Source organism: Bactrocera tryoni, chromosome 4 (assembly GCF_016617805.1).
Source record: "Bactrocera tryoni isolate S06 chromosome 4, CSIRO_BtryS06_freeze2, whole genome shotgun sequence".
NCBI classification, from domain to species: domain Eukaryota; kingdom Metazoa; phylum Arthropoda; class Insecta; order Diptera; family Tephritidae; genus Bactrocera; species Bactrocera tryoni.
In genome coordinates, this window is record NC_052502.1 from 16385486 (window position 1) to 16411294 (window position 25809).

General features: G+C 35.9%; 1 protein-coding gene across 3 annotated transcripts in view; it reads left to right on the forward strand.

The window, feature by feature from the left end:
* The window catches only part of LOC120775337 (platelet binding protein GspB), a 376877-nt gene that overhangs the window by 224063 nt on the left and 127005 nt on the right, over nucleotides 1–25809 (forward strand). For 2 of the 3 annotated variants that reach the window (XM_040105481.1, XM_040105480.1), the window contains exons 2-3: nucleotides 11357–11455; nucleotides 21496–21656. In XM_040105481.1, the coding sequence (XP_039961415.1) occupies nucleotides 21516–21656 (141 nt within the window). In that variant the 5' untranslated portion in view covers nucleotides 11357–11455; nucleotides 21496–21515. The remainder of the gene's footprint in view (nucleotides 1–11356; nucleotides 11456–21495; nucleotides 21657–25809) is intronic. The other variant, XM_040105482.1, reaches the window with a different exon arrangement.

Here is a 25809-nt window from a genome sequence, read left to right on the forward strand (position 1 = left end):
ATAAACCTCGATAAAGTTGATAACTTGCAATCGATTAACGCTCGCAAATTTCGCTCGCCGATTTCGCCGTTGATAATACAGTTATTACGACGTCACTACTCCTCAAGTCAATAGCTTTCAAGAACTTTATTGCGGCATTAAATCAAATACTGATAACGTAGTCTGGTTACCCTCTACATTGCTTTTGTTGTTGTTGCTATCATATAAAGCGAGTATCAGGCACTTAGTTGTAATAAATTTCGTTTACGCATCAAAATGCTTGTAGTTGGCTATGTTAACCTGCTGCGCTAACGCAGAGCTTGTTGCATGCACACTTGCAGCATGCGAGTAAATGTGCATACATTTGCATGTGTGCATGTGTGTGTGCAACAGCAATTGCCACCTGCAATATTTTGTTAAATTGTAGCGTAACTTTTTGCTTTTGTTCTGTCAGTTTAAGCGTTGTGCTGCTATTACGCGTAGTTAACGTTGGTAATTGTTGCTGTTGTTGTTGTGCTGCAGTTTTTTGCATACTATTGTCGGCTTCCCGCGCCAAAGAGTGCCGCCGCGGCCTCACCCGTATTTGCGATTATTAATTGCACTGCCACAACATGTGTAGCGAGCGATGTTGTTGATGTTTTTGATGTTGCAGCGGCAACCAGCAACCAGCAAGCAGAGTTATTGCACCGTCAAAGCAATTGCTGCCGACTTGCACCCGCCGCATTGCGATGGCGTTGCTGATAAATATGCTCAAACACACACACACACACATATGCACCAGCAACGACTGCTATTATGTGGCAGCTAGTTGGCTTTTTTGTTGTTGCGGCTGCCGCCGCTGATGAGTTGGCTATGCACACGGTAATTGTTGTGTTTTTAATTTTTCAAATCTTTTTGCCGTGTTATGCAGATTTTCAGTTTATTATAAAAATCACGAGAACGGACAGATGGGTGCATGCAACACACACACGCTCACACACATACTTACATATGATTGCCAGCCTTGCAGCTGAGCTTAGCTTAGAACAGTCTCTGTAGAACTTGGCTGTTTGGTGTAAATAATTGTTGGTTTCTTGTTGTGCTGCTTATGGCTTTTGATTTATAAACACTCACACACACACACACATACATGCATACTCATATGCAGCTGCTTTACTGCGTTTACAATAATTAACAACAATGTTTAATGGCTGCTTCATTTATAAACACTCAGCGCAATCATATTTCATATGCGTTGCATATACCCACTAGCGTATGTGCTCTTATACCTTGCCACATAGTTTTTTGTTTCCCCCGCGCATGTTGCTAAACATTGTTGCTGTGTGCTGTGTGCCAGCAATTATTGTGATTTTCATTAACAACATTACATGGCTGAAATCAATCATGTCCACTAATGAGGCTATTATTACTGCAGCTAATGTGCCTGCGACATGCAACCCGAGGCGTTGTAGAAGCCGAAGATGCGCTGCTTAGACTTCTCAGCTGGGAAAGTTAATGAGAACTCTTAAAATTGTTTATTAGTTGAAGTCGAGCGGCAAGCGTGCTGCTATGAAAAAGTTAAGAGCTTATAAAACGTACGAAATGTAAACGATTTATTAGACGTGTGCCGTCCATAAACCAAGATTAGGCTATAAAATTAAGGATGAACTTTTACAATGCGCCTTGTCAATAGAGAATCAAATTCGGAGTTTACAAAGTACAAATAATGATTGGTGTGGGGAGTCAAGTACCTCATACATACTTACTACTATACTGAGGCTTCAAATGAGTTGAAGTGCTACTATGTTTTTCTCTCTTTATCTCTCGTTCTCTCATCTTAAATGAGACTTCAAATCGAACAAAACCTCACTATACTTTTCGCCCTTTTACATCTCTCGTTCTCTCATCTTAAGCATAAGAATATGAGTTTTCGAATCGTTCATGTCAAAAACCAGCTGTCACTAGAGTGCTATTAAATTTTGACCTAGTTACTGTATTTTATTTTATGGCTAATGTTCTTTAAAACGATATCACATTCAAAGTTTAGAAAAATAGTGTTTTGGATTCCAAAAATCGCTTATCCCAGCTATGATGTCATCGATAAAAATATCGAAACATATAGTACGTCGCCTAAAAGAGTTTTGGGCATCGATAAGAAACATAGATTGTAAAGAGTCGAGCCCCGAAACGCAGTTTACGGGAATATTTAAGCAACAAGAAGACAGTCGTTTCGAGGGTTTCTACCTTAGCCAAATTATTGCAAAAGCAATATTACCTGAGTAATTCTAGGGCTATATAATCTTAGGAGGATGGGGTCATGTGTAGAAGTTCACGCAAGTGAGGAAAGTTCTCGGATCGCCATTCACTTGGGAATCGCCAGGAACGATTATTTTACATATGGCTCAAGCAGCTCACGGTTTCCGGTCTTTGACCAAGTATCCTCTGGGTAGCCTAAGAACATCCGTTTGAAGGCGAGCTAAAGTGAGAAGGCGAAACATCCCCTATATAGGGCTGTGCGCTGGGTTTGGGACCCGCCACGTAAAAAACACCCCCAATGAAAGGAAACAACAAGCCTCGGATGTATCCAATTGGCGCCACGTAGCGAAAAGAAGAAACGACTGGCGCGGAAGAAGAAGATATAAACTTATTCTAAAGTCTTCGATATCATTTATGAGAACATCTCTAGTATTTTTAAAGCGCTTTTCTGTGGCATGACCAGAATTTGGCTAAGAAAGTTAGCTGAAAGCGATATGAATTGATTAGCATGTACATATTTATGTGCACTTAACTTTTTAGTTAGCTTACTAACTACCTAACTGTGAAGCAAATGCACACCACTTAAACTAAATAAGTCTTGCACTATCCACTTGCCACTTAAACCGCTGCCTGATCTTCAACATATTAAAACAATAAAATGAGCTACTTTAATACGCTCAGACGACTATATTTAGTGCATGATTTATAGGTGTCTATAAACTCTTCTTCAAGTGCTCTAGCTGCTTCCTGCTCGCCTAAAAGCGGACTCATGCATATTTTCTTACGTGCTCACGCCTTATTACCCATTACTTAATTATTTAATGATAACTTTTTCGTTAGTTTTTGTTGCCTGGTTTTTTGGTGTTTCTCAAAAGCAACTAAAGTAGCAGCGCAGGTGAAATGGCATCTCACTTAAGCAGCCATGAGAATTACCAAAAAAATAGTTTATAATGCGCTTTATTAAATGCTTAGCGTGGTGTGTGGCATGTGGCAAAGAAAAAAGTGTTTACTTATAGTTTCTACCGAATAATTAACTCATATATTTGTTAAGTAATGATGTCTGCGCATCATATGTATACACTTTTTATTATATTTTCCCTTAAATATATATTTTAAGCAATTACTTTTGAAAATATGCTTAAATAACTTTCGTTAATTAGGTTTATTTATCACTTCGCTAGAAGCGGCGTGTAAATAAAATACCGAATTTTGTTGAGTTGAGAATTGAGTTATAAAAGTTAATGGCATAATTAATCAGTTTAAAAATAAGCACGCCGTCTTTTCATGCCATTTAATTAAAGGAAAATAACTTTGGTAGTGTCTTAAAGCCAGCAACGTTGCCAGTATATTGAAATTAATAAATAGAATAAATAAATTTTAAAGCCCAGCCACTTTATTTGGCTGAAAATAGTTCTCTAACACGCCAAACGTCAACGTTATCTCACTCAAACATCTTAGAGTGCGCCAAGCAGGTCGGAAAGGCGTCTCTATCAAACTAATTGCCGATGGAAGATACGCATATATGCATAAAATATTTGTTTTACAACAAAAACAACAAGCGACTATATATTATTAGATAAAGTTATCAGATTAGTGCAGTTTAACTTGATTAAATGGAAGCATCCGTGGCATGAGTTTGGTAAAACAATTGGGTGAGAATTATAGGCAGAAAGAAAATAAATGAATAACTTATTCAAAAAAATATATTAAAAAGAAGATTTTGACTTGTAAAGTTTTTGCTTGTCAACAAACAAAAGAAACTGAAAATTACTCGGTTCTTGTTCCAGCTAAATCTGCATGATTTTCAAGGTTATGTCAACTTAAAAGCAATCGTTTCCCTCAGAACACTTTGTCAAAGTTTTTAATACAATTTCAGAGAACTTTTCAAGAAAAATTTCAAATAAACAACAAAAATTATTATCTGAAACAGATCACACGATTCTGATGAAAATTGTATTTTCCGATATTTAAAAAATTATAAACTGTAAAGACAATACCGGGAAGTTTCAAGCTACCATATTCACATTTCAACTACAAATCCTTATCAAACAATTTTGGTCGATTAGCTGATCGTGCAACTTCACTAATGTCGATCGCAGCAGAGAAAATCCTATGGAGAGGAAAGTACGAATCTAAAACTACTTGCTCCACCAAGAAGTTGGAAACTATTTCCGAAACTTTCAAAATACCTAGCGGGAAAGAATTTTTTGTCTGATCGCAATCACTTTTGGTAAAACTTTAAAAAATACTTTTATAAAATAGATGGGTCATATTTTAAAAGCTCTGAACCGAATTTAGGATGAAAGTGATTACTCTGATTTGAATTATTTTTGGTTATTCGTATAATTGGTTCAAAATAATCAAATTCCACATATCAGCTTACATTGAGAACTATATAAGCTGTTTGAAAGCCTCCAATCCGATGCAGTTGATAGAAATTTAGGTCATTCTTCCATTAATCAGCTTCTAAAATTCTTCATACTTCGCAATTTCGGTCTGTAAATTTTATCTCAAACAAGACAGGAAAGAAGATAACAACTTATTGCGCTTGTCTATGAAGCGTAAGTCATTGGAGAGTGTTTCATGGTGGTTTCTGGGCTCAATATTGCGCTAGTCCCGTCAGATCTAAAATTCCAACCTCGATCGCGATGAAACCTAGAAACTGGTCATAAGGAGGCTATAAGTGCTCGTAAAAACAACCTTACGTTGCTTTGTCTATATTTTTACTATAGAGTAAGGATGGATTACAGTTTTGGACTGGATTTTTTCCGTTTTTGCCGTTTTCAGGGCTGTGTCTTCTTCTTCATTCTTCATATCTGAAGAATCTAGTTTAAGAACTGTTGGTTTTGCTGAAAATGAGGAAGATAAATAGAAAGAGCTTACTTTTGAGGTCTACTCAGAAGGCATTTGGTATGGGAGCCGAGCTTTAGTGAAGCGATCTTCAGCCTATTTTGGAAAAACCCGAACTTTTTTGCCTAAAATCGGTCGTTTTTTATATTTTTAGGTCAAATGAAGGAGAAAAATACACCGGAAAGATTCTTTTTAGTCGCTTTTCCTCCTATTGACTACTATTATAACGGGCTTAGAGTAATTTCCAAACGCTTTAGTGGTGACTTCATCAGTGACAGTAATCCGAAATATGCATAGTGCTATCGTTTACTTTGGCCCGGTGACTTGAAAGCTTTCAAACAGCTCTCCACATAAATTTTAACCTGCTATATATACAAAGACTACTGTGTGCAGCTGCGCATGCGCTGAAGCTAGTCTTTAAACCATTCTATGCATCATTTGTACGAGTGTGTATATTTAGCTAAATATTGTTTATGCGCATGCGCCCACCGCGGGATATCGAATATTGTTGAAATGTTGACGGAAATTATGAGTCGCGCCGAGGCGAGGGCGATAGCCATGCCGCCAAGTGAATGCTGTCAGTTGAAGATGAGCCGAAGCGCAAGCAATGCGCAGCTGGTGATGACTCGCTGGTTTTTTGTTGCTGCTCCTTTATTTTGCAACTGCAACAGCGGTAGCTGATTCTAGCTAAGCCTTTGTTTACGATGCACATGCTGATGATTATTGTTAGTGTTTTGCCGTATTTCAGCAATTTGCAACTCCATCTTAAATTACCAACAAAGCTACTCGACTTACGCCGCCAACTAAGGCAGGCAACAAAGCGTTGCAAGTGTGGCAGCTAATAGTACACATTCGCATGATTGTTGATCTAGCTGCCGTTGTTGCCAGTGTTGCAGGACGGCACTGTGCGGCACTGCGCGGCACGGCACTTTACTGTTGCAAATAGTCATCATCAGTTTTATGATGGCTGCTGCCAACAATAACAATAACAGCCGTGATTGCACTTGTGCGTTCCGACGTTGAGTGCCTCATTAAGTGGCTGGCAAAGTGAAGAGTTCATCGAAAAAATATTGTTGTGGGCAACAACAAAAAAGAGCACCGAAAAACATTCGGTTCTACTGATTGACACTTGTTGCTGTCAGTCGGCGGTAATTGTTGTGATTTTTTGTTGCTACCGCACAAATATGATGCATGTGCTGTCCTGCCAGCCGTTGAGCATGCAACTTGCAACTCAGCAGCTAATTGGCGGTCAGACTAAGTGACGCAAATTAATTTAATGCATTCGCATATATTTTCGCCGATATGAATTCCAAGAAATTGTGCACATTTTTCACGCCTCTCGCCGATTCCTTCACTAAATGAATTTTTAAGCGCATTTGCCGCAGCCACTTTGTCTCATTTATAATGTTTGGACTGCTTGCCACAGTTCCACATTTACTTTTTCGTTTGATATTTTCCACTTTAGTAGCGGTGTTATTGTTCTTATTGTTGTTATTGCGGACATTTTGAGAAATGTGCAACACGCTTTCGCATTAATGCTGCCACAACAATTTCCTGCTATCGCGCGGCGTTGAAAACAGCAGGCCGAAGCGGCGCATTAAATACGCTGCTACACTCACTTTCACAAACACACACACATATATGCTTAGACATATGTACACCTGTTGCATCTGCAAGTATGTGCCGTATGTGTGCTGACGATGAAGCCATCGTAAATGACCAAATTTATTTAAACAAATAAAACTTTGATTTATCGCAGCACGCACAGCATGTTGCTGCCGCATAGCTGTGTGCGTGTGTGTATGCGCAGCAGCTTAACGCCACATGTTGCATGGTGCGCATGCGTTTACGAGCGCATTTTTTCCACAATTTTTCTCTTAGAGCTTACCGCTATTGTGTGCGCGCGCCGCAAATGTTGTTTGCTTTGAATTTATTTGCAGGTCAAAACACTTGCAACACGACTGCGCAAGCAATCCGGGCGCACAGTGGGTGGCGAATAGTGAGTAATGTGGGCATATTTTGTTGTATTTTTTGAGTTAGTTTGAAAATTATTCCAGGAATTCATGAAATATTAATCGAAATTTATGAAAAATTAAGAATTCAACTCGGAAGAGAGCCTCTTTATACCTTAAATATAATCTCTTATACATTTTATAAAGCGGTTGAGAATTATACATTAATATGAACGAAATTCACACGACTGAAATTCTAATGCGATTAAGTTAAATCACTTTACACTTTTTTCAGATTTTCACTTGAAAAAAACTTATTTTATAGTTAGGGTTGCCACCTATCTAAGATTTAAAAATACTTCAATGTACTTATGAAACCACGATTCCAGTAAAATTAAAGATGATTATTCAAACAATGCCGCAGTAGATATTCGCAAGGCGAAAATTTTGGAAACGTTGCCACATTATAAAAATATATAAATAAATTTAAGAGCAAATATTTATGATATTAATATATATGTGTATTAACATTACTCACAAAACAAAAACTTGTTTGCATTTAGTACTTGAAGTTTGGCTGAATGGGGTTGCCACCCGAAGAAATTTTTTCTTTAAAAAAATCTAAAAAAATTTCCCTAGAAGATATTTAGAAAGCAATAAATTGCGTTGTGTCCACCTTATAAAAATAAAAATTTGTTTCAAAATCGGAGAATCGGAGGTTGCCACCCGAAAAAATTTCTTCTTGAATTAAATTCAAAACATTTCACCAGAAGATATTCAGAAAAGGACAAATTGTGTTGTGCTGTCACCTTATAAAAAAAATATTAATTCTAAAATCGGTTATTTGTGGGATTAATATTATTATTTGGAAAAAATACTTACATACATCTGTATACATACATACATATGTATTTATGTATGCATGTATGTACATACATATATACATATGTATGTATGTATATGAAGTTTTACATATTTAATTCTTGAAATTGGGCTGAATAGGCTAGCCAGCAGAATAAATTTTTTATTAATGAAATCTAAACCATATCTCAAAAGAGCATAACAAATCGAAATTTTGTGCAGGGTTGCCACTTCTAAAAAAAATTTTATTTTAAAATCGAATATTCGTAGGATTAATACCTATTATTATTGAAGACGTTAAAAAATTATGTGACACATATTACTTGAGATTGGGCTGAATAGGGTTGCCACCTTATTTTTTCCTAAATAATTTAAGTTTTTTCCTAAAATAAATAAAACCATATCTCAAAAGGGCATTACAAATCGAAATTTTGTGCAGGGTTGCCACTTGTAAAAATAAAAATTTATTTTAAAATCGAATATTCGTAGGATTAATATTATTATTGAAAACGTTAAAAAATTATGTGACACTTAATACTTGAAATTGGGCTGAATAAAGTTGCCACCCTATTTTTTCCTAAATAATTGTTTTAAGTTTTTTCCTAAAATAATTTAAACAATATCTCAAAAGAGCATTACAAATCGAAATTTTGTGTGGGGTTGTCACCTAAAAAATAATATTAGTTTCAAAATAGAATATTTGTGGGATTAATGTTTCGGAATTTCGAAAACATTGAAAACATATGTACATATATGATATGCTGACAAGGCTTACCACCCGAAGAAATACAGTTTTTATCACAACTTAGCTTGAAACACCCCACTGTAACCCCATTGCCAAATCACTTATGCGTTCAATACATATCAATAAACTGAAACAGTTGCAGTTGCAATTGCTCCTATAAGTGCTGTCGTTACCGTTGCAGCCGTAACGGCTCACTATCAATACAACCAACTACCAGTTTCGCTTCTTGTATGGCCGCTTGATCGTAAAGTAAATTACATGCAATTGTTGCATGCAGATAATAATAAAAATTCAATTTGTGCGTTAGAAGGAAAAAACAACACGCAGCAACAACAACAGTCAAAATAACAACAACACATGAGTCGCAACCGAAATATATGCAATTTTTCTGATTTTTACTTTTTATGAAAAAGCAAAATATGCGCCAACATGCGGAACACTTTCGGCAAATCGTCTCATTGTGCCACAGATCGCGCCAATTCCCAATTCCCAGTGCAAATGTTAGGCGATCGTGCGATTATTTAGAGATCGTAATCGCGTTATCGCGCCTATTCGTTGCGCCATTGATAAACTGCGTGCGATTGCGATCGCGTTCGCTGGCGGCGAAGTGCGAAATGTGAGCGCCGCAGTTGCAAGTTGCAGGTTGCAAGGTCACCGACAGCGCGCTGTGACGCTGGCTGGCGATCGCACGCTGGCGTTTTATTGCTGACAATTGTGGCTATAAAATTTCACAATTCCACAAGCGAACGTTTTGCACAGTTATGGTACACACGCGCGCAACCAACAACAGCAACAACATGAAATATATGAAATTGCTCGCCTGCTACTTACTACTTAACTGTTAAGTGTTTAGCAATCGCTTTTTACGCTTGCCATTACTGTTGCTGCAGCAATTTACTGCACGCAATAAGCAACAACAATAGCAATAACGTTTACCGGCACAGCAATTGAAAAGCAATTGTAAATTGAATTACAACGCAGCAAAAAAAGAATTCCGAAGGCAACACTTTTTAGCACCGAAATTCACACTAAAGGCAAAAATTAATTGAATTTGCATGCGAGGGAATGCATGTGCAACAAAAAAAGTTACATGCAACAATAAAAAAAATGTGAGATGTAAAAGCCAAGTAATTGAATAGTAAGTGCGGGAAAAATATTTGCAGTGCTGGGTAGCTCGGCCACTTTGGGGCTTATGTGGCGCAATCACGTAGTTTTCTATGGTAGGGAAATTTTTTAAAAGGAACGTTGTATGTATGTACATATGTATGTATGTATATACATACTGACATATACATACGTACATGTATTCAAATATCACATTTTTAAGTAAAGTTCAGAAAAAAATTTTTAAACACAAAAAACATATTTTTAAGAAAAAAAAGGTCACATTGGTAACACAGTAGGCAAGAAAATTGTAAATAATGTTGCCAACTTTTTTTAACTTCCAGATTTTTTGTACAGAAAAAATTTGATTAATCTATATTTTTATACAAAAAAAAATTCATATAAAAAAGTTGCAAATGATGTTGCCACCTATTTTTAATTATTTAATTTTATTTTTCAAGGATTTTATTATTTTGTGTTTTTAAAAAAGAAAAAGTGGCAGAGGTTGAATATTGAAAAAAATTTGCAAATAATGTTGCCACCTATTTTTTTAATAAAAGAAAATTTTAATTTTTTAATTATGTATTTTAAAAAATATTACAACTTGTTTTGACAAAATAAATGCAATATAATTGAAACTGTCTAAAAGAGTTCACATAGAGAGTTACGACTTATTTGGCAGATAAATATCAATAAAAAAATTGGTTAATTTGGAATTAGTTTTAAATAGAAAATAATAATTAATTAACTTGATTAGAGAGTTACCACTTAATTAATTAATTAATTTTTTTTTTTGTAATTAGCCACTAAAAGGATTATGAAGCAAATTATTATTTAATCATACTTCGATTTTTTAGAGTTGCCACCAAACGAAATTTTAAAAGTTATTAATTTATATTTTGCTTAGTTCGTATAACACTAAATAGTCTTATTTTGTATAATTTAAAACAGAAATTTTGTATTCCGTCCAACTCAGAGTTTTTTATGGTTTGCCACACTAAGCTATGATCATTTAATCTCGAAATAAATTGGAATAGAGTTGATAAGTAACTAATGTATAAGTTAAATTTATTTAAGTCATACATTTTCCGAATTAAATGAAAAAGTCAAATATTGGTACCCAAGTCGCTTTGAACCTGTACTTATGGTGTTGCCACCTTTACGCAATAACAATTTTAATGTAATATGCAAGAAATATTCATAATTTTGGTTTGTTTTTTAGACATGGCTTTAAGTACCTATTGCGATAAGAAAATCAGATTTAGGGTTGCCACCCCAAATTTTTTTAATAAATTTTATACTTAATATAAACGATACAGACTTTTATGCTACGGAAAACAGACGGTTTGAAATGAGTTACATGTAAAATATTTTTTAAAGTAGTCATGGTGTTGCCACCTTTTTGAAAAAATAATTATTTTAATTTAGGCAACACATGCAAGAAATATTCGTCATTTTGTTGGATTTAAGTACTTATACGGTTGCCAACTCAATTTTTAATTTCTTTTTTTATGAATTTGTGTATTTAATTAAAATATGTATTACACACGGTTAAAACTTGCAAAAATAATTTAAAGCTAAATTACCAATTTTTAGTAACTAATTGTATATTTCTTATTTTCTTTTGCAGGTGAGTCCTAAATACCAGCTGTGTTATTTAATGACGCCGACGTTTTATATATTTTGAACCCTTCAAACTGCGTTTTACTACGGTCATCATTTTTGAAAGGTAACTTTGAATTAAAATAATGCCTAAGATAATTTTTTTTTGAGTAAAAAATATCAAAATTTAAAAATTTCATAAAATACATAGTAGGAAAATTAAATGAAAAAAAAATTATAAAATAAAAAAAAAGATTTTTACTGGCACTCGCTACACCTCCCCAGTGTCCCACTAAATTATTACATATTTTTGCAGTTAGTTTCCTTTTTATGTAAAAAATTATTTGCAACACTGCAAAACGCATTCACGCATGCGTTAATTAACGAAAATTAGTATCCCACGCTTGTTTCATGAATTAGCATTCTTGCAACACACAGCGCCTGATGATATCATCGAAAATACCACAAGCTGCAGTTTTGTGCAGCCCAGCTGCGCTGCGTGTCTGGCAAAGTTTACCTTCCTTTCACTTGCCTTTGCCTTATCTGTATGTAGTATGGTTTTAGAGCTGTGTTGCATGCCACTTTTAACGCTAAATGCCACAGTAATGCGTTGTGGCTGCCACAATAAGCTGTTAACTATTTTTATTGTTTGTGTATGTGTTTGTAAATTATTATGCGTGCGCTAATCGTTTGTGGAATGTGCAGTTGCAGTAACAAGCAAACACACAGGTGTTTAGAGAAGGTAGAGAGCCTCAATTTGTGGCTTAATATATTTGTATATGCGTATATGTACTTATATATTCGTGAAGATATTTTCTTTACGAATATATATACTATACTAAACCAGTAAAGTAATCACTACATCAGATAAGTCATTAACTCTTAATCTCTCCCACCTAAGTGAAGCGCCCAGTGCGCTTGTTGCTGCCCTAACTTGTAAGCCAGCTGTTGAATTTTTTTTATTTCAAATAATTTTAAATCCCCACTGATATAAGTATGATAATCCAATCAACAATCAATTAATGACTTCACTTGTGATTTCTGTGAGATTTTATTGCACATATCTCAATTTTCCCGCAAATTTCCATCACATTTACTTTGTTTACATTTCAATTCATTTTTTCCGATCACTTAATTGCTTCTCAATTACAAGCAACTGCGATTTGTCGGAAATCATTTCACTTAATCGCTTTTCGCCATTTTCTCTTGACATGTTTATGACAAGTTTAGTGACAGGTTTCAGTTTCCCAAACATTTTCGCACAAAACGCTAACGAAATCCGACTTCAAGCGCATTTATTTTAATAACTTTTTTTATTCTTTTGCACAAAATTTCATAGCTGCAGGCATTTATATACTCATAGACATGAAATTTCAGCCTCAACCGACAATTAACTGTATTCTACACGCAACAAAAATTGAATAATTGATTTACATGGAACTCATATTTCACCGATAATTATGGACCGCTGGCTGAGCTTAATTTTTCACCTGTCTTCACATTGGATTTTGATAGAAAAATTATGAAAATTATATGTTATGGTAATGTGCAATACACTGAGCGACCACAGAGTAGAAATTGTAATGGGTGATCCTAGTAGAGGTGCTTTTTTCAATAGCCTTTTTTTGACAGATCACGTGTGAGTCGTATCACATTTCCAAGTGACTTCGCTTAGCTTTATGGGCTCTTGAAAAGTTCCAAGAAGATCTGACGTTTTCGAGCCAAATTGTGTTCAGCGCTGAGATTCATTTTTGGCTCAATGGGTATGTAAACAAACAAAATTGCCGCATTTAGGACGAGGACCAGCCTGAACATATTTAAGAGTTGCCACGTCAACCTTCTCCCTTAAATTTGAAGTTTCTGTGTTTTTTTTCTTTAAAAAAGTAGGGAACTTCGAAATGGATCATCCTTTATATTGAAAAGTTTTGTATAGGTCCAATTTGTTGTTGAGAAATATTGAAGAGAGAGCAGTAATTTAAATATGACGCTCGTAGTTCACCTCTATGTTGTTCATCAACTTCATTTCTTAATACATTTTGAGACATGTTAAACTTTTTTTTTATATTCTCACTCTCTCTTTCTATCTCTATCTCTATTTATCTCTTTATCTCTTTTTTTTCTACTTCTATTTCCATCTCTATCTTTCTCCTATTTCTTTTTCTCTTTCTCTTCATATCTTTGTCTCTCTCTCTCTCTCTTGAAAGCCCCACCAAAAGATAGGAGTCCTGATTGTTGGAAAACATAATATCTTAACTGAGAAAAAGTGTATCATGCCTTAAATTGATTTTAGGGATTACGTTGGCAGCAGTCACTGCATACTCTCTCCTGATCTCTTTCGAATTTAATGAGATTCGAAGTTTCCTTTTCGAACCAGCCAGAGCTTATTGAAACTTTTCATTTTCGATTTTATTTGAATGTTTTGTTTTCGAAAAGCCGTCCTAGATACTATTTGTTAAAGAGAGACCAATTTAAGGGTTGCGAAGATCGAGAACTTTGCATACACCAATCTTAAACTTCGCGGAATTTACTGACTATCAACGAAAAAAAAATACGACAGAAGTTGTTACTCAACGATTCAAATGGGTTTATATCGCCGAAAGGAGATTTCGAATACGGCGCTACAGCTTTCTTAATTTTTAAGCCGGCGTTTGAGAAGGGTTGATAGAAATATAGACATAATTATGGTTTATAAATATTTTGGTGTTCATTCTGGAAAAGTAAAATTATTTGAAAATTAAACACGCAGTGGTCATATCTTTCAAAACGACTAAAAAGCATCGTTTATTTCCTTTATCTGGTTGATTCCTATTGGCATTCGATAGAAGAGACTGTAGAAACATGATGGGAATACTAACTAGTCACTGTCTGGTGGCGACATACGCCCGCGGGATCGGGCTTTCAGATCGAGAGGACTGCACGATGTCTAGAGTAGGGCACCAGAAAAACAATGGAACATCTCTTGTGCACTTGGCCCGCCATAGCAAGGCTACGTTGTAAGCATTTGATTCCCCACGGTATGAGATACTAGAGAAGGTATCGAGGTGAGACCACAGAGAATGTTAAAATTCGCTTCAATGACTACCTACTGAACTCCATCCGATAACACAAAGAACCAAAAGTGGCTTATTGGCCTACCAGATTAATTAAGCTAACCTATCTGGTTGATTACATCTTGGAATACAAGAAAGCTTATCTCAATTTGGCCTCCCTGTTAACCAACAGTTGCCGCGCAGTGTACTCAGCGCTCTATTGCAAATATTTTTTAACGAGTTTTCTATTAAATCATATTAATTTGATTGAAATAAATACACAGCATATTTGTAAAAATTTCCCAGCACAAAGTTGCAAGCACAACTGCAAAAAACAAACACGCCGATCGACCATATGTGGCATGTGTGAATTATGCGTGCAACCTGGACAATTTTCTCAGGCCTGCATCTAACGCGAGGCGGCGCCGTTATCGCCCCCGGCATGCCGCAGCGCATGCGAATGCGTTAATTGGCAAATTGGGCAAAATGAATGCAACTAAATGTGAGAGATTAATGCCTAAATTACTATAATCACCGGCGCGATCACTTGCCGGCAGCGGCGACGCGGCCGTCACTAACAAGTGCAGCGGCCAACAGGCGCTTGATTAATGCGCGCCAATTGTTGGCGGCAGCGCCACCAAACGCCGCACACAGCGCTGCACAAAAAGTGCGTTCACATTTGATTGGCGGTGTTTGCAGCGCACTGCAACATAGCGTCATGGCGACGTCACAGCGCGCACCGCGCGAATGCAAATTGCTGTTGACAATGTTACGTTGCATGTCCAACAAAGTATGTCAACAGCAATAATAATTACTCAATTGCGATTGGCGGTGCATTTGCGCTGTCTGTCTGTGAGTGCGCGCGCGCTTAGCGTGGCAGGCAGCGCTTGGAGGCCTTTTTGCGCGCACACCGCATCGCGCCGCGCTGCGCTTTGCCTTGCCACAAATAATTGAATGCAAATGGAATTAGCGACTGCCGCTGTCTAGCTGTTGCGCTGTAGGCCTAGCTGTGGTTTAGCGGTTGCAATTGTCATTGTTGAAATGAACAGCAACAACAGCAACTGCCGTGGCAACAATTGTGTTTTCGCCGCTGGTGGCGCGGAAAACGAAAACGCACCTTTTTATTACGCAAATTTTAATAATCCAGCAATTAATGCAACAACCTCGCCACAACAATGATTGCTACATCCACCAGCGGCATGGCAGCGTGCAATGGCATTAACCCGCAGTTGCGTTTGCCTCAAGCCAGCGAAAAAAGCAGGAGAAAAAACCTCGTCAATTAAACGTACAACCAACAAATTAAAATCGGTCAAAGAGGTGCGAGGTCAAAAGTTGAAAGCAGACATGAAAAAATGAGCTAAACGCGCATCCACGCATTTGTGCCACAAGTGTACTGTGCGCCGGCGAGCGCGCTGGTGGTGGCCTCGGAGCTACTCTTGCATGGAAATGCGAGTGTTTGTGTGTGTGCGTGTGGCACGTTACGGCAGTCGCATGTTTGTGCGCGCAAATTGCAAGAAGAAATGCATGTCAGCAGCGCTTTTGTATGCAAAGAATGTGCTCAAGACACAGTGCGGCGCAGTACGTGAGTTGAGCGCGCGGCATGGCATGGCCGGTAGGAGATCTCAGAAGCCTTGGAATGTCTTTTCAAACTTTTGCGAGTTAACTGTCCACGTACGTGGTGTAAAAGTTGGTGGATATAATGCTTGTGTGCGGGAGAAATGTTGAGACAAACTGTGTGTAAGTTGTCAGGAAACTATGGAACTATGAAACTTATGAGGCTGAGTTAGAGGAGGTACATTTTTATACCCTGAAGGATATATTAAGCTTACCACGTAGTTTAAAATATCCTAAAGGCAACGTCGGAGGCCCTATAAAATTTATAAATATAAATGATCAGCGTGACGAGCTGAGTCGATTCCTCCGCCCGTCTGTCTATCCGTCGGTATAAATACGAATCAGTCAAAAAGCTTTTGAGATAAGGATCTGAAAATTACCACACGTCCTCTCGTTTCTGTTTCTCCTCAGGAAATTGCTGATTTGTCGCTACCGCCAATTTCGGATCACTACATCATGTAGCTGTCAAACTAAACTATCGTTATCAAGTTCTTGTATGAAAAGCTTTTTCATTGAACTTCCCTAAGTTCGCCATGAGTTATTACCCAAGGCGTCGGTACAACCTCCGAAAAAACTGTTCCGATCGGATAAATGTATCTACAAAATTGGCTGATCGAAGTTCTAGTATTAAAACTTGAGTCTGTGAAGGTTGTTTTAGGTTCGTTGCAGGCGAAGTTTACATTCTTTTTAGTTTTTGACCTCAGTTCTAAATTTTTCAGTTCACAAGATTATATGCATCACATCGGCTTTGAAAATTTTAACATGAATATACATATACATATTTAAGCTACTCAATATAATGTCAAGAGCTTCAGTGGTTCCTTAGAACTGAGCTGGCGGAAGTCTGTGAAATACTGCATAAAAAAAATGGAAGAGAGTTGAAGCTTAATTCAATCTGACTAGCTTTTCAATCAACAGAGCCTTCGAAACATCCGTTGATCTAACGTTACCGACACAAGTTACCGCAAATGATTGAAGTAGTCCACTTATAGTGGTTCCTGCACTAGTAGCTACTTATTCACATCTTGATGGGTAAGTAAAAGGAAAACCATATTGGTTCAACTTCCGACCGGATATTTTCCTGATCTATGCGCGAAGCATATCGGTTTCCGTTGGAAGCTGCTTTATGAGCATACATCATTGACTTTACCTTCACAAAATGCAAGACAACTTAGTCAAAATACATGACTTATGTGACCAAATGATCAAATTCAAAATTCTATATTAATCGGTCAAGAAAGCTGTGAGAACATCTTCAATATTGTTCGAAACAAAATTACGGTAATATTCTCACGTACATAGCCGTTAAGTCAACACTGTGTCTCATCGCTGAAAATGATTTGACAACTGGTTTGACAACTTCTTTAACAACCGATATGACAACTATTATTCTATAAAAGTTTATACTGCTAAAAAACAACTTATACATTTATAATATTCTTACTTACATAGTCGTTAAGCCAATATTGTATCTGACAACTAGTTTGACAACTTATTTGTCCTTTGACAACTTGTTTAACAACTTACATGACAACTATTATTCTATAAAAGTTTAGTTCTAAAAGAACACCCTATACATTTCTCATTACACAGAACTTAACAAAGTAACGACACGCATAACTACAATGAATCCATAAGCAATTATTTAAAAACAAAAAATGAACCAAGCCACCTGAAGAATATTGTAATTTTATTTTGTTTGTAATTTTCTAGTTGTAATTTCTTAGTTGTTATTGTAATGCATAAAAAACGACTTTTGTTAGTAGCACTTGCAATTTGATTTTGCTGTAATTCTTGTTGTTACCACATGCAACGAACACGTTTAATTACCAAGTCGACACGTTGCTACCGAAGGTGGTCGACAAGTCGCATGCGTCGGTCGGTCACAGCGCATGCGTGCGTATTCGCGGATATCAGCTCAATCAAATGCAGCCCTGTATGTGAGTGCGTGTTGTTTTGCACGTGTATTTGCTCATGCATTGCATAAGTGATGAATTGCTCTTTAATTTGTGGGCGAAGTAATTAAATGCGTGTTTTTTTCTTACTTTGTTTGTACCGGTTTTGTTTTTGTTGCATTTGATTTCCAACCCTTTTTGTTTAACAAATGCAAACCAATTTCACGCTTGCCAGTTGCAGTCGCCTTGCGATCGTGAGTGTTGAGATAAGTTAGCCTCTCTATACTATAGTAGGTACACATATGTACATGTGCCCATATATAGTAGTATATGTATATTTTATGTTATAGATTCATTCGGGATTTCATCTTACAGCTTGGACTATCGAAATCGTTGGAAAATCGTCAGGCACTTGTTAGAGAGATGGCAAGAGAGATCTCTCTAGTACTTGCCTGACATGTCTCGCCAGACTGTTCGAACGATTTTGGTGGATATTTTGGATTTGCATAAAGCGGATTATATTTTTTTTTTTCAAAAAGAGTACCATATATAGGTCTCTTTGGACAAGCTTGATCGAGCGAATTCCGATCCCACATTCATGGCTATTGTTATAACTGCTTATGAGACATAGGCTTATGAATTTGACACACAAATAAGTCAACAATCATTAGAATCGAACGTGATTTCAGTCCATCGAAGAGATAAAACGAAATTCGCTGAAAAACGGTCATCTCAAAAAGTGTTTCGAGGACTTTCGACTTACTGCTTATAGTGTCATGAACAGTTAGCCGTTGTTGAAAGTTCAAGCCAACTAAAGATGGTACTCCCTATCCATATCGAACGAGTGTCGATTGCTTTAAAATTGTATTATTGACCTACATGGTTACCGAGTACTAAGTACTAATTTCGAAATATTTTTCTTAAACGATCTATGGTTCAGTTGTGAGTTATGAATAGGTGAATATGTACAAGTATGTGTTTAATCAATATTTAGTACCTACATGGTTACCGGGTACTAAGTACTCGAATTAAAATAATTTTTTTTTAGATCTGTGGGCTTGAGTTTTGAGATATACGTAACCGTATTTGTATATTATCGACATTTAGTCACTATGTGGTTACCGGTTACTCAGTACTTAATTCGAAACTATTTTTTTAATTGGTCAATAAGGTTCAGTGTGAGTTATAACTGCCCCTATTTGTATATTTTTCATACTTTTACCTAAACGGTTACCGGTTACCCACATTGAAATGATCCTTTTAAACGTTCTACATACGGAATTCAGTCTTCATATCTGACTGTATTTATATATAGCTTTTTTTTTGGTGCCAAGATGGTTACCGGGTAGGTACGAAGTACACAAATTGAAATGTGTTTTTAAATGATTTATGAGATACAGTTGTGAATTATATCTGCTCATATTTTTATATCGATATTTAATATCTATACCGGGTATAAAGTGGTCAAATCAAAATTATTTGTTTAAGCAATCTATGAGATACAATTTTGATTTATATCTGATAAGCCCATTGAGCATATTTAAGTCCATTGAAATGATATATTCATTAGGTTTTAATTTCTATATCGCAAACGGAGCAGAACTCGATTATTTTTAACTTAAAATGAAAACACAAAATGTATGTTAACTCTTATGTACACTCTGATCAGATTTGACCCTGACTATCACTTTCTTTATGAATGTCTACAATATACTCTCCTCAGCTCTTACGTTTACAAGCAGACCAACGTTTAGTGCAATTTTTCAAACATTTGTTATACATAAGCCTCGACTGGGAAGGCCTGCAGTGCCTTCAGCGATTTTTTTCGGTTACGGGTCATTTTTACTTCCGAGAATGTTGGATAGTTTCGACGTCTCATTCATCAACTCACGTGGCGTCACCAGAAATGTGACGATTGATGAATGTAGGTTCGACAGTTGCGTTGTCAAGCATATATTTTGTGGCCTCTACTCGATATGGCTTTTGCAAAAGTTTGTCTGATATGAGTCTAGCTTCATATCAAAAACATTAACCAAAATGTGTGATTCATAAGAAATAAGATCCTCTGCTAGGTCTCAGTTGCCAACACGAAGATTTTCAAGCACTGTATCCTTAACTTTCTGATGTTTCTTTAGCAGTGGTGGATAGTTGACTGACAAGAGGCAAATTTTCTTTGACTTGACTTTGACAAATCCACAAAACGCTTCTCTAACATTTTCAACGAATCTGTGTGCGTGATTCCATGAGAGACACATCATCAAACATAACTCGTTGTTCAGTTGTTTTCAAGATTAAATTTAACACGAATGAAAGGTTACAACAGCTCAGGGAAAACATTTTAACAAACCGGTTTTTTCGCACAGTTTAAAGGTACCAGTCCGGGTCAAATTTGATCAGATTAAATATATTTTTTTTTTGCAACTGACGCTTTACTTACATACTTACTTATATGCATTTCTAGTCATTTTTATTAGCGAATATTTACTTTTCAGTTCAGAAATAATTTTCTTGGATATATAAAATGCCTCAATTATTTCTTTTTCCACTTTTTACGCCGACGATTCAACTGTATTTTCCATACTAATAGAGTTCTTAACTCATTTTTCACATTTCTAACAAAGAAAAATTCCGTTGCATAAACATAAAATTATTGCTAATATAAATAAAACAACCGTTTGCACTTCCTCACCACAGACCATTAATTTAACAACGCCGCAATTGCGAACAGCACACATTTTCCTGCCTTCTATTTTGTTTAATTAACACGCAGTGCACGCATTCATGCAACCAACGCATCTACGTATGTACATATGTGCAGGTGTGTGTGTAGTTGTGAGCGCATGCGCATTAAAGTAGATGCCGGTTTCGTAGCGCTTAAGCCTCCCATGCATATCCGCATCTCCATAAGTATGATTAATCACGTGTTTTGTGCAAATATGCACTCGCTCGCTGCAACGACCGCCCGGCGATCACGCACGCACACACGCACGCATGCGCAGTCGTCGAGTCTACGCTCACGCGCAATTGCAACATAAAAGCGCAACGGCAAACAAATGTGTTTACATAGAAATATTTTTATGTAGATAGAGACAGACATATGTATGTATGTATATATGTGTAATGTATGTTGCCTCGTACTCTTTTGTAAACACGCATGCGCGCCAATAATTTCCACCCGTCGATTCGATCCGCATGCGGCCGCGCCAACAGTCATTCACACTTGCAGCATTGAAATACGCATTTCATTCTCATTCTGGAAAAAACAACAACAATATTTCTTTTATTTACTGGCTGCTTTACAACAAAAACGCGCACAAGAGCCAGCAAGTGCGGGGAGCTTCCGCATAGCGCGGAAATTACTAAATTACAAGTGGTTGAAAGGAAGGGCTTGTTGCACACTTGTTGCATGCGGTAATTAAGGTTGCAACTACGCATATGTATGTATGTGTGCGTTTCTTTCAGCAATTTGCATAACTAAATTCCTTTGTCTTCATTCATGTAATCTTATTTACATTACGATTAAATTCTTGATAAATGTTTTTACTTTAATGTTTTTATTGTTTTTCTTATTGTTGCCTTTTTTTATATATTGTATAATATATTTGTTTGTTTGTGTTTTGTAATTACAGCAGCGTAAGCTGTCACCGACATGGGCAGTGAGCACTACTGCTTGAGGTGGAACAATCATCAATCCAACCTGTTAGGGGTGTTTAGTCAATTACTACAGGACGAGAGTCTGGTGGACGTCACATTAGCTTGTTCAGAGGGCGCCCTCATCAAAGCCCATAAGGTGAGTACAAATTACTAGCTACACATATGTATGTATATGTATGTACTATTAGTCTACGATATCTTTGGAGCAATAATTTCTCATTAGTGATCCATATCAGCGTTAAATTTTTTGGAAGATAAGTTTATAAAAATAATAACTAACAAGAAAAAACGTTAACTTCGGTTGCACCGAAGCTAAATACCCTTCACAGGTGCATTTCTGTTAGTAACTATGTGTTCAGTTTGTATGGAAGCTATATGCTACAGTAATCCGTTCTAAACAAGTTTTTTAGACATTACATTGTTGCCTTAGAAAATAACATATACCAAATTTCGTGAATATATCTTGTCAAATGTGAAAGTTTTCCATACAACCATTTGATTCCGATCGTTCAGTTTGTATGGCAGCTATATGTTATAGTGGCCCGATATCGGCCGTTCCGACAAATGAGCAGCTTCTTGAAGAGAAAATGACGTTTGCAAAATTTCAAAAAGATATCATAAAAACTGAGAGACTAGTTCGTATATATACAGACAGACGGACAGACGGACAGACAGACAGACGGACATGGCTAAATCGACTCAGCTCGACATACTGATCATTTATATATATACTTTATTGGGTCTCCGACGATTCCTTCTGGGCCTTCTGGGTGTTACAAACTTAATATACCCTGTTCAGGGTATAATAAAATATAAAATTTAAAAAAATTAAAATAAAATTTTAAATTTAATTTTCAAAATTAAATTTTTTAAATTTATTTTAATTTTTAAACAGAAAAATAAATTTTATCAATTTTAAAATTTACATTTTTTTCAATTTTGTGTTTAAAAACAATTAGTTTTAAAATTAAAAATTTAATTTTTCTGTTAAAAAAAAAATAAAATTAAAAAAAAACTTAAAATTTTATTTTAAATTTTGAAACTTACATTTTTTTAAATTTGTAAAAAAAATTAAAAAATTTAATTTTAAAATAAAAAAAAAAATTATTTTAAAATTTGAAGATTATCGTAAAATTATTTTAATACTTTTTGTGTACTTTTAAAAAAAAATTTTAAAATTTGATTTTTTTTTTTTAATTTAATATTTTTTTTAATAATTTTAAACAATATTTTATTATAATTTAGAAATGTTATCCATGAGATTTCTTCGGAAATTTTTTCGCAAACATTTATGAAAAACAAGTTATTAATTATTAAGAAAACCATTGCTAATTTTCAGAATTAAAAGATGTTTTAGATTAGTATAAAATTAGGGTTGCCAAATAGCTCGAAAAGCAAATGTTAATAAAGTAAATAAATACACTAAATTCGGCGATATTTTGCATAACACTTAAAAGCCTTGCAATTAATAATATTTTAACGTAGAGTTGCCAACATAACTGAAAATGGAAATTTAAACGATTTTCTTTGCAATAGATAAAATTCATATAATTTTACTCTCGCAATAAAGTTGCTAAGGAGAGTATTATAGATTTGTTCACATAACAGTTGTTTGTAAGTCCTAAAACTAAAAGAGTCAGATATAGGGTTATATATACCAAAGTGATCAGGGTGACGAGTAGCGTTGAAATTCGGATGTCTGTCTGTCCGTCCGTCCGTCCGTGCAAGCTGTAACTTGAGTAACAATTGAGATATCATGATGAAATACGTGTATCTTGGCTCCAAAAGAAGGTTAAGTTCGAAGATGGGCAAAATCGGCGCACTGCCACGCCCACAAAATGGCGAAAACCGAAAACCTATAAAGTGTCATAACTAAGCCATAAATAAAGATATTAAAGTGAAATTTGGCACGAAGGATCGCATTAGGGAGGGGCATATTTGGACGTAATTTTTTTGGAAAAATGGGCGTGGCCCCGCCCCCTACTTAGCTTTTTGAACATATCTCGGAAACTACTATAGCTATGTCAACCAAACTCTACAGAGTCGTTTTCTTCAGGCATTTCCATATACAGTTCAAAAATGGAAGAAATCGGATAATAATCACGCCCACCTCCCATACAAAGGTTATGTTGAAAATCACTGAAAGTGCGTTAACCGTCTAACAAAAAACGTCAGAAACACTAAATTTTACGGAAGAAATGGCAGAAGGAAGCTGCACCCAGGCTTTTTTTTTAATTGAAAATGGGCGTGGCGTCGCCCACTTATGGACCAAAAACCATACCTCACGAACAACTAATCTAATTAATTTTACAGCAAAATAAAAAATATGTAAATGACGGATAATGAAATCTCGATTATCACTTTATCATGCGCGAGTATAAAATGTTCGGTGACACCCGAACTTAGCCCTTCCTTACTTGTTTTTTATAAACATTTGTAACATTTTGTTATTAATAGAATTTTTAATTTAATTTAATTTTTAAGAAAAATAAATATTATTTAAATACACTATTTGGTTGTAGCTTTTCTACAAAATTTAAAAAAAAAAAATTGGATAAGGTTGCCATAATATATTTTTTTAATAAATTTTAATAAAGTTGCCACCTATTGGGTATTTCAATGCACGTTTAAGTAATAAAAATGTGCACATATCGTTAATAAACGGAAGATGTTTCGATTTCGAAATATTGTTGAGTAGAGTTGCCAAATCAGCCAAAACAAATCGTTTAAAATTTTCCATGTGCAAATGATATACGTATTAAACGAATTTCGTTAGTTTGATATATGTGTATTTATAATAATTTGTAATTTATTATTATAATATTATAGGTGCACTTCAAATAGCAGAGTATGGTATAAGAAAAATATCATTTTTCGATTTAAAAATCGTTTATTTTTAATAGAGTTGCCATCTATTCGAGAGTTTTAATACTGGTTGAAGTTGCAAACATTTTCGTATAACGGTAATAAACAATGCGAATAAAAATTTAGAAATATTTTTTGTAGGGTTGCCATATCAGAAAAAATAATTTCGCTTAAAAATAGCAATATGACTGCGATGATTATAAAATATCTCGAGTAAAAAGTATTCCCTAATAAATACTGTGTACTTCAAAGGGCACCTGGAATTTTCTTAAAATAGCTCCCGTACTTAATATATGTATATTGTCTGCTTTTCAACCAACTACGTGCCACTATTCATTTACTTGCAAAATCACGCCGATTATGCCATCATTTTCATATCAAAATCACTTAGCATTTATTCTTTTCAATTAACTGGCAATTCTAAAACACTTAACTTGTACAAAAATACACACATTTGCCTCATGAAAACAATGCGCATCGTGCATGCGTTCACCCTTTTCGATTTGCATCGGTTTGCCATGTTTAGGAGCGCCATGCCGCATTGCGTCCGTCCCACCGCCGCATTTATTGACACGTCAACTCGGCTAAGTGCTCAGTTAGCTATTTTGAGCGGAGCAATTTTCATATTTGTCAGTCAATTGTCAACTTAACGTGTACGCACCAACAACAATAATAACAACAGCAGCGGCCCGAGTAACAAATTGTCCCTGTAAGTCATCAGCGCATGAGTGTGTATGCGTGTGTGTGGCACGCCAAGTCGAGTGCAAATCATTTCGCATGTTGCGGCAACATGTTGACAAGGTCAACAAGACGCGTACAGTAGCTACATAACTGCAGCAAAAGCAAACAGCAGCAATGCCAACAACAACAACATCCGCGGCACTAACAGTTATAGGCGCGTAAATGCGAGTGCACGAGTGCATAAATCATGCGAACGTCGCTTGTCAATGGCGAATTCCGCCAATTAAATTAAGCGGCAAAATGTGTTGCCGCATGCGTTGCAATGTTTCATAATTTACCGCTGCTGTTGTTGTTGTTGCTGACACTATGGCTTTGGCGGCAGTGGCGGTGGCTCAATGTCATTAGGCTGCTGCATTGCGTCGAAATGATGAAGTTATTTATTGTTATTGTTATTAGAAGCTCACACTGTCGGTTCGTTGGTTGTTTTTGTTATTATACCTTGAAGGTTTTGAAAAAGTTTATTTGCAAAGTTTTTGAGTTATTCGTATGAAGCTTCGCACACGTCATTTTTACTTCAAAAAGCTGCTTATTTGTCGGAATGGCCGATATTCGACCACTATATTGTGCGGTTGCCATACAAACTGATCGATCGCACTCAAGTCCTTATATGAAAAACTTTTTGTTTGATGAGATATATTTACGAAATTTGACATAAACTATTGTCTATGCCAATGCTACCATCT